The 14,173-nt window shown below is 31.2% G+C and overlaps 1 protein-coding gene across 1 annotated transcript; it reads right to left on the bottom strand.

The window, feature by feature from the left end:
* Positions 1 to 481: 481 nt before the first annotated feature.
* On the bottom strand, positions 482 to 12,620 carry LOC133304905 (magnesium transporter MRS2-2-like). The gene is made up of 6 exons (XM_061504982.1): positions 12,372 to 12,620; positions 11,329 to 11,358; positions 10,009 to 10,159; positions 3,754 to 3,875; positions 3,518 to 3,592; positions 482 to 565 (listed from the first exon to the last, which is right to left on the bottom strand). Exons 1-6 carry the CDS (start codon positions 12,618 to 12,620, stop codon positions 482 to 484), a joined length of 711 nt encoding a protein of 236 aa, XP_061360966.1.
* Positions 12,621 to 14,173: the final 1,553 nt, after the last annotated feature.

The following is a 14,173-nucleotide window of genomic DNA, read 5'->3' as shown; positions in this document are numbered from 1 at the left end:
ATAATGTAGTGTGAAGTAGTAAACGATAACTGATGGTCCTCAAAAATCGAGAACCATTGATTGTTTAATTGCTCCTTAAATCCAAATTTTTGCTATAGAATTATTGCTTTACTCCAAGTTTATTCCCATGAGCAGTTTATTGATAAACAGGGATGGAGCAAAACACAATCTGGAAATTAGAGAGCAATTGGATGTAAAATGATTTATTTTTATTACTTTTGGGCTTAAGAAATTATTTTGCATTTTCAGGAGGCCAAATGTCCATTTAAAATAGGCCCAACTTATAAATAAAGCAAACTTGGAAAGAACGAAAGAAGAAAGAGAAAAAGGGAGACAATAAAGCAAGAAAGAGCAGAAAAATAAAAAAGCAATCACAAAAAGCACTATACCAGCGTCCTTGGAGGAGAGAGAAACCAATTGGAAGAGGACACGTCAGCGAATGCAGAGAGGGAAGGCAGGGAACATATTTTGCAGCACTACATCACCAAAATTCAGCAAAAGAAGAAGGTTTTATGGCTGATCTATCAGGAGAAGCGTCACTGATTGGTGGGAGCATTGACAAAATCTGCACCATTGATTAAATCAATGGCCAAGACAGCACTTTTAAGGAGCCTTTCACCTATAAATACTGAAGAATTCACCATTTTTGTAAGATTTTGGCATTCTTGGAGAGGGCTCAACGTCCTCCTTAGGAATTTCTTCTTTTTTTTTTTTGTATTTAAGATTTCATTCTGCTCCTTAGTATGAGCTAGTTATTTTTAGTGGGCAGAGGTGAAATAGAAGTACCCCTCTTTGTCTTAGGTTGAACTTGTAATGAAAAACTATTTTCTTTAATGAAATGTGTGTTGTTTCTTGGTTTAATGTTCTAATATTGTGATGCCCCTTGGTTTGCAACTTCATCCCGGGACCACTCGATCGATGAGACCCTCACAAGGCAGTGTGAAGCAACGTTAAAATCTTAGGGTATTTTGCTCTGAGTCAGAGAAATATATAGATAGAGGAGCAATGTTATGTGTAAAACACTTTTGCTAGTGATCCCTTCAGCTATGCTCTTCTGAGAAGGCAAACATAATCTCCCTTGAGCTTTAATCCATAAGACTCTTAAAGTAGTTTGGTGTAAAAGGTCTTTGCTCCAGACTGCTTGGGTGTTAAAACTTGGTGATAGATCAATCTGTCTTCAAAGACTTAAAGGTTGCTGGGAGCATATTCTGTTTTTGAAAACTTATGACATTGTAGGAATGACCAAGAGGGCGAAAATACAAAACTAAGCCTGCAAAATTTTTTTATCTTGATTCTATATTATTTTATTTCTCTTTTGTTACTTGTTTGATAAATATAAAAATCCCAAAAGAATTATTGTTTTGCACTCTATTTCTGTCACTATTGCTCTTGATCTCTTTATTTCCTATTTATTGCTCCCAATTTCCACGTTTTCTAATTTTCTTCAAGGAAAACTTCAATAAAACTTAAGGGAAAAACTCAGCTCTTAGTCACTCAGATTCTTTGACTTTGTTCAATCAGCTGGTGACAAGTGCTTGTTGGCTAACCTTGGTTTGAGAACGAATCTCCTCCTTGAAGCGAATTGCTCCTTACTTACTGTTTGCTCTCAGTTTTTCTTTTCTTATTTACACTTCTTTCAAACGCAACTTTTACATTTGTTCCATAAGGACGATAATCTGGGGCTCTTTGAAAACCCTGTATTGCTTGACGCGTACGCTTGCGCATTTTGGGAAGAGTTGCTCCTCATTTGATTAATTGCTCCTCGTAGTAATTTTTGCTCCCTACACGCTTTCGCTCTTATATTATCCCAGAGCATCTCTTGGCCCGACAGTAACCTACGATCCATTAGTCTTCAGTGGCCCATTGCGTTAAGCCCGCAACCCTCGAGAGCCATAAATTAATGCTATTACAAGGCTATTATAATTTCACAATTTTTTTTATACATAATTTCCCAATTAACTTCAATTTTTTATGATAAATGTATTAGATTGTAGTGTGATTCTGTTTTTATCATTTTATTGAGATACTCTTAGGCCTGTTTGGTGTAATATATAAGGTCTGCTAGTATAAGCTTATACTCTTAGGCCTGTTTTGGTGTAACATGTAGTATAAGCTTAGGACATGTTTGGTGTATAGTATAGGATAAGGCCTGATAGTATAAGACCTGATAATATAAGGCCTGATAGTATAAGACCTGATAATATAAGGCCTGATTGTATAAGATCTGATTGAATTTTAATAATATCCAGCGTTTGGCACGGTATTGTATAAAATAATATATTGTATAAGATAATATCATCTAGTATTTGATAATGCACTGTATAATACTATATATGATAAAAATAAATATTTTTACTAAAAATATCCTTTAATAAAGAATTTATGTAATTCTTCAAAACATGTCATATGATATTAATTTTAATAAAACTTTATTGATTAGTGTGTTCAAAATATAAATTAATTTTTATAAAAATAAAAATATTCAATATTTTAAAAATTAATATATTAAAAAATTAATATATTATTTTAATAGAAAATAAAAATAGATTAATATCAAAATAATATATTAATTTTTGAGAATTACATTGGTCAACGATATTAATACATCAATCTCTTATCAGGCCTTATCCCTCACCCTTAGGCCGGATTAAGTTATACATCGTTTTGATGTATTAAGGGATTATGCTGTATAAGCTTATACTATACGATGGTCATACCAAACAACTGAAAATGTCATAACATATAGTATAAGCTTATACTATCATGCCTTATACGTCACACCAAACAGGCCCTTATACTATATGTTATGATATTTTTAGTTGTTTGATGTGACTACTGTATAGTATAAGCTTATACAGCAAAATTCCTTAATACATCAAAATAATGTATAACTTAATCAGGCCTTAGAGGATGATATTAAGTCTGATAAATGGTTGACGTATTAACATCATTGACCAGTGCAATTTTCAAGAATTAATATATTATTTAATATCAATATAATAATATAAAAACAATTTTTCAATATATTAATTTTTAAAATTTTGGAGTTTTTTTTTATAAAAAGTAATGCATTTTTTTTGGACACAATGGTCAATAGAATTATATAAAAATTAATATCATATGACATATTTAAAAGGGTTATATAAATTCTTTATTAAAGAGTATTTTTGTCAAAAATATTTATTTTTATTGTATTTAGTATTATATAGTGTATTACCAAACACTGGATAATATTATCATTTACAATACATCCTCTTATACAATATAATGACAAACACTTGATAGTATTAAAATTCAATCAGACCTTATACTATCAAGTCTTATATTATCAGGCATTATCTTATACTGTGTACCAAATATGTCCTTAAATCTAGCATTATTTTTTTGGGCTAATTTTTATATTTTGAAAAATAATATTTTATTTTTCTCAAACTAAATAAAATTGCTGATAGTAAAATTTTTAGCCTCCAATCAATTCGTGGTGGTACTTTGACAGGAAAAAAAAATCTAAACGTACCTTAAGAACCTTTAGAGTCAGACTCGTTGTTGTACTCTTCAATTTACGAACCCTATCCAAGTTAAGACTACTTATCTGCAAAATTATGGAAACTCATAAAATCAAAAAATAAAATAAAAAGACAAGACAAAAATAATGAGTATATACAGAAGGCCAAATATAGAATTAAAGCATCCACACCAACTAACAAAAACCTTATTGAAGATAAAGAAAGAATTAATGTAATGGTTACGTACCTTGTTTGTAAGCTCATCCAACGAAAAATAAGTTTCCATTTCTAGTTCTGTTGTACGTGCGGCAAGGAAACTACAAATGGCTTCTAAAGCTACCTCCAAGACTTGAAATTCCAAGGGTGAGTCTATATTCCATAAACGAGATCATTAAGATAGTGAAAATATATATATTTTTTCACAAAACTAATTATGCCACTATATATATATATATATATATATATATATATATAGAGAGAGAGAGAGAGAGAGAGAGATATGTAGGATCCTTTGACACCACATCTGATAGCCGTTAGAGCAAAAAAGATCAATGGTGTCACATGTTTACAAATCAGAGTCGTTGATCTTTTTTGATCTAACGACTACCAGATCAGGTGTCAGATTTTAAATTTGACATTGGTGTCAAATTAAGGATCATACCTCATATATATATATATATATATGTGTGTGTGTGTGTGTCAGGATCATTTTACACCAGTGTAAGTTACCCTCCCAATCATGTCTGTTGTTTCCAATTATATCTAAGGGCTCTAATTTTTTAGTAATGTGAGCCATTGGATACAAGTGGATCAATGGTCAAGATTGAGTGTAAGACTTCTAACTCTTACACCAGTGTAAGGATATCCTGCCCATATATATATATATATATATATGAGCAGGATATTCTTATATATATATATATGAGGTAGGATCCTTTGACACCAGTGTCAAATTTTAAATTTGACACTTCATCTAAGAGTCGTTAGATCCAAAGAGATCAATGGCTCTGATTTGTAAGCATGTGACACCATTGATCTTTTTTAATCTAACGGCTCTCAGATAAGGTGTCAAATTTTAAATTTGACACTGGTGTAAAAAGATCCTACCTATATATATATATATATATATATATATATATATATATAAGTGAGGATATTCTAACTACAAAAAACTCTCACTACTAACTTACTACTCATCACATCACCATTGAATCAAAGAGAGAGAATGTTAAAAAGTTTTTGAAGATAGAGAAAATGTTAATCTAATGGTGATTAGATAGGTAGTAAGTTGGTAGTGAAAAATTTTGGTAGTTAGAATATCTCTCCTCTATATATATAGACAAGTTATCATAAATTAAGAAACAAAAATGGTTTAAATTATTTATTATTTTTTCTTTTTTTCTTACTAATATATTTGGGCTCATGGATGGGCGGTTCTATTAATTTGGGATAAAAATATATTGAGGTTGATATTAATTTATTATTCCTTATCTATTATGTCAGATCAAGCCTTTAATATTAACTTAAAATCTAAGCTTTTTCAAGAATTGAACAACCATTTTGATATGATGTTCGTCGAACTACCATTACTAAAAAAATATGAATTAGGGACGGATTTTAGAGACGAAAAATATGCCGTGTCTAATTGGGACAAAATTAGAGACAGAAAAAACAATATGTCCCTATTTGGGACGGAATTAGCGATGAAATAAGTTCTGTCTCTAGTAGGGACAAATTTTGAGATGGAAAAATATTTCGTCCCTATTTGGGACGGAATTAGGGATGAAATATTTTTAATTTCTGCAAGGGAAATCATATTCTTATGTTGCATGAGATTGATCTCTCATGTTATTCTCACTTCAAAAAATGTGCCTCTTTTTTTTCTTTTTTCTAAAAATTGGTGGGGCTTACTTTATTTGTCTCTTAACATGAGAGAACTTCACTCATACTGCATGAGAGTAGTAATCCCCTTTCTGCAATCCGTCCCTAATTGGAACGGAATATTGTCCGTCCCAACTTGGGATAGTATTAAAGTATCATTTCTAAAATTCGTCCCTAAATCCATCTCTATTAGGGACGGAAAATAATCTGTCTCTATTAAGGATGGATAAATTCTGTCTCTATTAGGGATGGATAAATTCTGTCTCTAATAGGAACGAAAAAAATCCGTCCCAAATAGAGACGGATTTTAGAACGAAAAAAAATTTGTCCATATTTTAGGAAAAATTTTTTTTTGTCCCAATTAGGGACGGAAAAAATTCTTCTCTGATTCTGTTCCTATTAGGGACGGACACATTCTATCCTTATTTGATATGGGAAAAATCTGTCCTTAATTCCATCCTTAATAGGGACAGATTCTAGCCTTCCACAACTAAAAATGTTCATAACATTAGAGACGGAAAATACGTATTAGAGACGGATTTTATTCCGTCCCTATTAGGGACGTAACTAAAGTTCTGTCCCAAAACATTAGCGAGGAGCTATTTAGGGATGAAAAAATTTTCGTCCCAAATTTCGTTCCTAATTTATTTAGGGACATATTATTGCCTTATAGGGACGTAATTTTTTCGTCCCTAATATCTGTTTTTTTTAGTAGTGATTGGCTTTTTCAAGGTGAGATGTTGGACTACAATCAACAATTTCCTTCTAAACTTGCTAGTAATACATGCCTTTTCAAAAATTGAATTCATAATCTTAGCTATTTTATTATTATTTGTTAAACTGAGTACATACAATTAGGCCAAAAGATTTTATTTATTAGTCAAATCACATATTTTTTACTCCATCAATAGGTTCACAATTCAATCCATCTCCAACGTGCCTTACTCAAGCATTGCGAAATTCACATCATATGAATGCAACATTTTGAATAATTACTTTAGGAAATTTTTAAAGTTATTTTGAACTTAAGATTTGAACAGAGCTAGCAAAATTTATAATTTAGGTTCAAACATTTAAATTATGGTTGAACAAATAATTCAAATACAACAAATAAAAAATATGAAAACATACATGAAATATAACAAAAATTACATTAAGTGAAAATTTTATGATTAAACATGTTCTAGGTCGGCCACACTGATCCAATTCAATGAGTCAGCTAATAAGGCATGAGGTCATGCCCTTGCATTTTTAAAATATGACTCTTAGACCTAAAGGATATCACTCTCCTACTAGGGAAAAACAACTAGAGCTCATTCTCTCGATCATCATTGGAGAATATTTTCCATCTATAAATTAATACACCTCTTTAGCCATTGAAAAGACAACTTTTACCCAACATTTAGAGAGTTGTTACCCTATTATGATACTTTTAGCTATGTTGCGTCGATATCGACACGGGACATAGGACACGATATGACACGACACAGCGACACATTAATTCTAAAAATGTTAGATTTCGACACATTGAGACATATTTTAATATTAAATAATATTTTTAATGTAGAATATAATTTACATTTAATATATATAGTAGCTCATAAAAGTCTTAAAAGTCATAAAACCAATAAATATCTTGAATAATTTTTTCTATAAACATGTTGCTCATGAGTGTGCTAACTAAAGGTACTAATTATAGAGCATATAATATTATTCATAAATATTTTGAAGCTAAGAATTAACAAATTTAAGAAAACATGTTTCAATAGGAAGTTCATCTTCTTTTATTTCGGTATATTAAATTGTCTTTATTACTTGAGTTATATATCTCATTGAATTTATTATGTTGAAATTGAAAAGATGATAAACAAGAACATTCACCAAAGAAATAAAAGTTTCAAATGAAACATATCTTTGACCTTTATGATTAAGTCATATTACGTCAAATAGGAAACATGGTTTAGTTAAAAGAGGGACTAAAAGTTCTATAGTTTTTGAACTAAAAGCCACATGTAAATCCTATTTTGAAGGTAAAATGGCTAAGAAATCTTACAAGGTCAAAGGGATTTGCGCAAATATTCGATTGAAATTGGTACATACTAATGTGTGTGAACCAATTAGCGTTTAAGCAAGAAGAGGTGACTAGTACTTCATTATATGAATGGCTACTCTGGATTTGGACAGATAAACCTAGTGCGCCATAAGTATAAATCTTTTTGAAAATTCCAAAAGATTTAAATCTGAGGCAGAAAAGCATCTAGGTGTTCAAATCAAAACATTTTGGTTTGACTAAAGTGTTGAATACCTATCTGATAAGTTCAGGTTTTACCAGATTTAAGAGGGGATAGTTTTCATAATTGTCGACTCTAGGAACATGTTAGTTGAATAAAGTTGCAGTATGCAGAAATCAAATATTTCTAGACTTGGTGAAGTCTATGTTCAGTTATTAATCCTTACCAATAACGTTTTAGGGAGATGCCTAGGAGAAGGAAATGTACTTTCTTAACTTGGTTTCGTCAAAGTTTGTTGTAAAGACACCTAAAGAATTATGGAAAGTGTGCAAGCCCAGATCAAATCATATTCGGATTTAGGGTCCTCTGACACACGTCCTACAACAGCGGTCAAATAAGATGGAATCTTGTATGGAAGAGCGCATATCATTTGGCTACCCTAAGAGAACCAGGGATGAAATCTTATTTAGTCGAAAGGGCAAGATGATCTAAGTGAGCAGTCACATGATTTTCTTAAAGGAGGACTAGATGAGAAATTATAACCTTTTAAGTAAGGTTATTCTTGATGAGACTTATCTTAGATCAAGAATTTCCAGAATCGCTAGAAGCTCCATTCTTTGTTCCCTTGATTGTTCAAAGAGAGGAAAGATATATCTATAGGTGAACAAACACGGGAATAATAATTGGAAATTCAACATGATAATATATAAGTGAAACTAGTAGAAATACTAGTATTACACGTGGAAGAACAATATCAAGGAGTAATTAAACACATCATATGTGGATCCTCAAGAAATTGAAGATCCACCATTTGACCCAATCTTGGATCTACCTGTAGATACACAAGGCCTAGTGCGGTACATTCGTAGTGGGAGATAACCTTGTTAACTCTCAAGTTGTCTTTTGTTAAGTGACATTGATCCCACTAATTACGATAATGCACTATAAGGTGTTGTTGATCAAGTGTGCTCAAGCTATGAACAATAAGACGAAATTTCTGTATTTTAACTCCATCCAGTACCTAGTAAAGGCACCAAGAAAGATAAGTCCCTCTATGTGCACGTGGACCTAAAATGCAAAGAGAAGATAGACAGGAAGGTGAAAACCTTCAAAACTAGCTTGTAGGTAATTTTTACCATAAGCCATGCTTGAGTCTATCCAGATTCTCTTAGTTCCTGCTTTTTCTTTGGAAGAGTGTAAGTACACATCTTTAAAATTACACCTTGGTAAACTCTTTTCCTTATTGCTCTTTGTCTCCTTCAGACAAAGATCTAATATAAAAACCCCATAAAATAGTCCCCAATAACAGTGAGTCATGAACGAGAACATTGTGACTAGACAAACTCTTCCTGCACGTCTCATCCTTGAGAGAAACTCTGCAGCACCAAAATTTGGTGCTTCCCTCTCTCTTAAATGGGAATTTAAAGGAAATTAAAGAGAAAAATGCTAGTTTAAATGGTATAGAAATTTCTCCATTTAAGAAAGTGAAGAGCACTGAATTTTGGTGCTCTGGAGCACCACAGTTTCTCTCTTCATCCTCGTGTTTCTCCCTCGCATGTTTTTCAGGAGTTCTTGTCGAAACCATTTCGAAAGGGTCCCCCCCAAATTCGATGTCTACTAATGAACCCACTACTCTATCTTATTATTATACTTTAATCTACCTCGAAATGTAAAGCTTATGTAAAGAACCTTGGGATACACCACCCCAAAAGCTAGCTCAAAGGGTGGGAGTGCCCAAGGCCTTATAAACTCCACATTAGTTGCACATACAACCAATGTGGGACTATATATCTCAACACGCCCCCTCACACAAGAGCCCATTGGGCTTGAAGAGTGGATGATGCAACAGGCCCAGCCAACCTGTACTAAGAAATTCCACAAGAGAAAGTGAGTGGCGGCGAGGCTCTGATACCATGTTAAGGACCTTGAGGTCACCACCCCAAAAGCTAGCTCAAAGGATGGGAGTGCCCAAGGCCTTATAAACCTCACATTAGTTGTCCATACAACCAATGTGGGACTATATTTCTCAACACGCCCCCTCACACGAGAGCCCACTGGGCTTGAAGGGTGGACAACATACAAGCCCACCTACATGTGAAAATTCCACTACAAAGAAAGTGGGAGGCGGTGAGATTTCGAACGCTCTGATACCATGTAAAGAACATTGGGATACACCACCCCAAAAGCTAGCTCCAAGGGTGGGAGTACCCAAGGCCTTATAAACTCCACATTAGTTACACATACAACCAATGTGGGACTATATATATCAATAGCTTAATTATGAAAGTAACTCAATTCACACACAACTAGATTCCTAGTTCTAGCTTTGATGGAAATCAAAACACAAATAGACAAGAGAAACACATGCAATAGTTTAGCATACAACATACCATCTTCACAATCCTCATTCTCATGTTGATTGTCGTGGTACTTTTTCCCATCTCTTTTGTGCTGATGATTGGTACTCATTGGAGTCAATTTCCTTTTAAGTTCCTCAACAACGGGGACTACATTTTCATCCATTTGATATCGTAGCAATACCTATTCAAAATTTAGTCAAGATTTCAATTTGAAGCAGAGACCTTTCTTAGAATGTAGAAACAAATTGTTCACTGGAATCTTGAAAATGTATATGGGGTTTGATTTTCTCATGTTGTATGAGAATTGAATTATCATGTTGTGACTTAATTAATGGTGAGTTCCACATTTATTAAAAAAAGAAAAGAAAAAATTTTGCACACAAATCGAAGGATTACGACATAAGAATTGAATTCTCATACAACATAAGAAAATATTTTTCCAATGTATATATCACGTATTATAGAAATGATATTTAATCATTATAATTATTAAAAGAGAAAATTAAAATTAAATCTATTATTTGAAGGTTTTTTTTTCTCTTCTTATTCTACTTATTTTAAAAAGGTAAAATATTTCAATGTGCTAGTTTGAATAAATATATTGTTTTTAGAGTGTAATATTTCGTTAGTCACACGGTTGACGAAGTGGCAACTATCATGGCACATACGGCAGTGACAAGCTCCTTGAATACATAAGATACGCGTCTAATGGTATATTGGAATATTCTGTTTAATTCAATATTCTTCTGGCCGTGAGATGTAATTCCTATCTAGTTGGGATAAGATTAAATTTTTTTTAAAAATTACAAAAATGTATAAATGAATTAGATCATCTTAAATCCATATAAGAATATAAAATCTCATATATTTTTTAAAGGAAATAAAATTTCTAAAAAGTGATAATTTTATCTTCTACACACATAAAAATGTGAGAGTTCCAAATTTTTTTTTTCTCATCTTTTTACATAAGATCTATATACTTTTATGTGTATAAGTAATTTTATCTTATATAACATAAGAAATTTTAAACCATTTGTTAAATTACCTAAACCTATTTGAATTTTTTTTTAAAAATGTAAACCTACATAGTAACTTTCCTTGAACCAATCTTTAGCTTATCTCTCATGTCCGTAGCTACCCTATCCTGATATGTAACTTACTTTACTCCTTTGGAAGACAAATTCTGTTGTCAACTTCAGCAAGAAAATCACCAACCCCAATTTCGCAGGCTTGTTTAATTTAACACTAAGGTTAACAGACTTCAATAATTTAATTACTATTTTATTATTCTAGTCAAATGCAACAAGAGTACTACAAGTTCATAAATACAAAGAAATTTAATTGGCTAACCTCTTCAGCTGTGATAATCGCTTTGATGTGCTGCAAAGGGGAGATAAGAAAAAAAAAAAAACAGAATCAAGAGTTAAAGGTGGAAAGTTTAATCACGTAATTAAGGCACACTAGACCAGGAAATAATTAAAATAAACACAATTTCAACGGAATTTCATGTTGGGTTCGATTTTTATAACTTATCTACATTAAGCTCAAAATGAAGACAGAAATCAAGATATTTTTGTAATTATCATTTATTTCAGGGTTATAACAGTCTTTTTCATTATAATTTTTTAATTTTTCAACCTAAAACGACGTCTCTCTGGGAGAAAATAAGATAATTTATCTACATTCACCGTAGAAATATTAAATCCTTTAATGTTATATGAGCAAATTACGTTATAAAAAAAATGTCAGTTGTGAGACGGTTTAATTATATAATTTTGCCGTGAGAGAATATAAAAATACTTTAAATAAAAAATTATCAGATAATTGATAAATCGATGGATATATAATTTTTTTAAATAAATACAATTTGAAATATATTGTTTTTATTTAACTAATTTTATTAATTTATGGTTAAATTCAAATTAAATCGGTTTTCATGGTGTTTCAAACTTTAGAGAAACAAACTAACCTCTTAAATTTCTGTAACAATTAGACTAAATGTAAAGTTTATCCCAAAATTATACAAAATGAAAGCAAATTATTTGAAATTTTGGCTTTGGTTGGAATTATGTGAAATTTTAAATAATTAATAAAAAATAAAAAATTATTATAATTAGTAGTTGCTTTTTAAAACTTCTTCAGGCTATCTATTTTTTAAACAAATGATTTGGCATACATATCAGAATAATATTATATAATAATATGTAATATGTATAGTATGATTTTAATCATAAAATTGGAATCCTTAAATTATGAATCAAATTAAATACACAAAATAAATAAAAATCAATAAATATAAAATAACAATAATAATAGTATGATTAGTTTACACTAAATATCTTTAATAGATTTAGTGTGGTAGCAGTCAAAGTCAAAATGAAAATTTCATGCACCTCCAAGTTAAGCAGAATAGCCTTTTCTCGACCAAGAATAGCCGATGGATATGAAAGTAGAGGATCCAGAATTCGAAGATCACGATAATGAATCTGAGCAAGATCCATGATGCCATGCTTGTCCATTTCCACAATAGAACATTGTCCATCAGAATCAAACAGAATCCATGTCGTGCTCGATTGTGGTTTCTCCTTCACAGCCACCAGTTCCTTTGCTTCACTTTGGCTTATGCTTCCATTCCTAGCCATCTCTCAAATCTTCAAAGTTTTCAATATAGTTAGAAACCTAGAAATCTCGCATTCACTAACACATGTAACATATTCATAACAAAAGAGAATGGAAGACTCGGAAATAAATTTTCAAGGAAGATAACATATAGAAAGAAACTATACCTTCATTAACTTAATATTTATTTGTTTGCAATAGCTATCTAGAGTTGACGGGTAGATATATATGCTTTGTAAATAACGGGCATGCACTTGATAAAAATGAAGAGATAGGTAATTACTGAAATCAAGTATGAAAAGTTGTGTTTGGCAGATTATATGCTAGTAAACATAGCATAAATTCAAATAGCGGCTGGTCAGTATTCACTGTCTCAGTTGAGACTTGAGTATTTTAATTTTAATTATTCATCAGTTAAACACCCACTTGCTTCATTGCTAGCTTTAAAATATTCGCTATCATTTATTCTTGTTCTTTTCTGTGTTTTATTTAATATAAATGAGCGTGTGAATGCAATGTAACGCCCCCTAATAAGCGCATCTCAGTTATCACCCTCTTTTCACCAATTTAATCATTACTAATAATTATAATTAATAAGATTGATTGCAAATGCGCCGGACTTATTGGCTTTTCAAATTCTTATTTCACTACATCCCATAAATCCTGTGAGATGAAGAGAGTTTTCATTTGAATTCTCCAAAATTCATAGTGCTCACCAGTGAAGATGTGAATTAGATTTTGAGTGTACGCGCGTAATTAAACAAGGCACGGGTGTTAGCTAGATGGCAAGGACATTTTAAGAAGGGATTTGAAATTAATATCTTATATCAAATTTGCTGGGTAAAATGTCAATAAAGAGAAAGTTATAGGCTTATATATAGTTAATTTTATGGTTGGAGGACGCAAAAGATCATCGAAGTGCATGGAGAATTTATGAGGACTGAATGAGTGTTGAAAAATGTAACATCCTTTGAATAATAATCAAAAAATATTATATACGTATTTTAAACTCTACTTATATTCATATATTATGCAGAAGATTTGAAATGTGAGTTTTATTGAAATTGACTGTTTTTCCCAAACTATCAAAACATATACAATTAAACCAACATAAGGTTTGTTTACCAAAAAAAAACAAAAAAAAGGTATTATGTAACCCTTACAATCAAATATAAGGGATTAAAATGGGCCCTGTGATTTTTGTTGAGAACCTATAAGATACTTTACTCAATAATTATTGTCTAACACGGAATTTCAAAACTAAATAAAAATTTATATTTCTTCCTTGCACACATGCACACAACATCTAGTTTAGACTCTTTCACCCACATAGAAACACACTTAATCATATATTTATCACAGTGAAAATAACAATTTAAAAGATTTTCATAGAAGTATAGTGTTTGTAGCCATAACTTTTTCTTTTTCTTTGGTAATCGTTTGCAACTATAATTTAGTATAGAAAAATGATCAATGGTTTTAAACAAATAATGTTAACATCATAATATTAATTTCAAAATAGTTTAACATCACAAAAATATATACTATTATCTGTCAAAATATTTTCATAAGCATG

This window comes from Gastrolobium bilobum, unplaced genomic scaffold (assembly GCF_033153095.1).
Source record: "Gastrolobium bilobum isolate Gb01-03AN ecotype WA unplaced genomic scaffold, APGP_CSIRO_Gbil_v1 utg10441, whole genome shotgun sequence".
Classification (NCBI taxonomy): Eukaryota; Viridiplantae; Streptophyta; class Magnoliopsida; order Fabales; family Fabaceae; genus Gastrolobium; species Gastrolobium bilobum.
Note: the sequence above shows the minus strand (reverse complement) of the source record. Positions and strands in the feature narration are given on the sequence as shown.

Bases quoted from the DNA above. Each gene is read 5' to 3' on its own strand.
- LOC133304905 (XM_061504982.1), bottom strand. From the start codon at position 12,620: ATGGCTAGGAATGGAAGCATAAGCCAAAGTGAAGCAAAGGAACTGGTG. The intron at 10,160-11,328 runs GTTAGCCAATTA...AATTTTGAATAG, and splicing joins CGATTATCACAGCTGAAGAG to GTATTGCTACGATATCAAAT. The intron at 566-3,517 runs GTACGTTTAGAT...TCAATGGTGCAG, and splicing joins TGACTCTAAAGGTTCTTAAG to ATTTTGTCAATGCTCCCACC.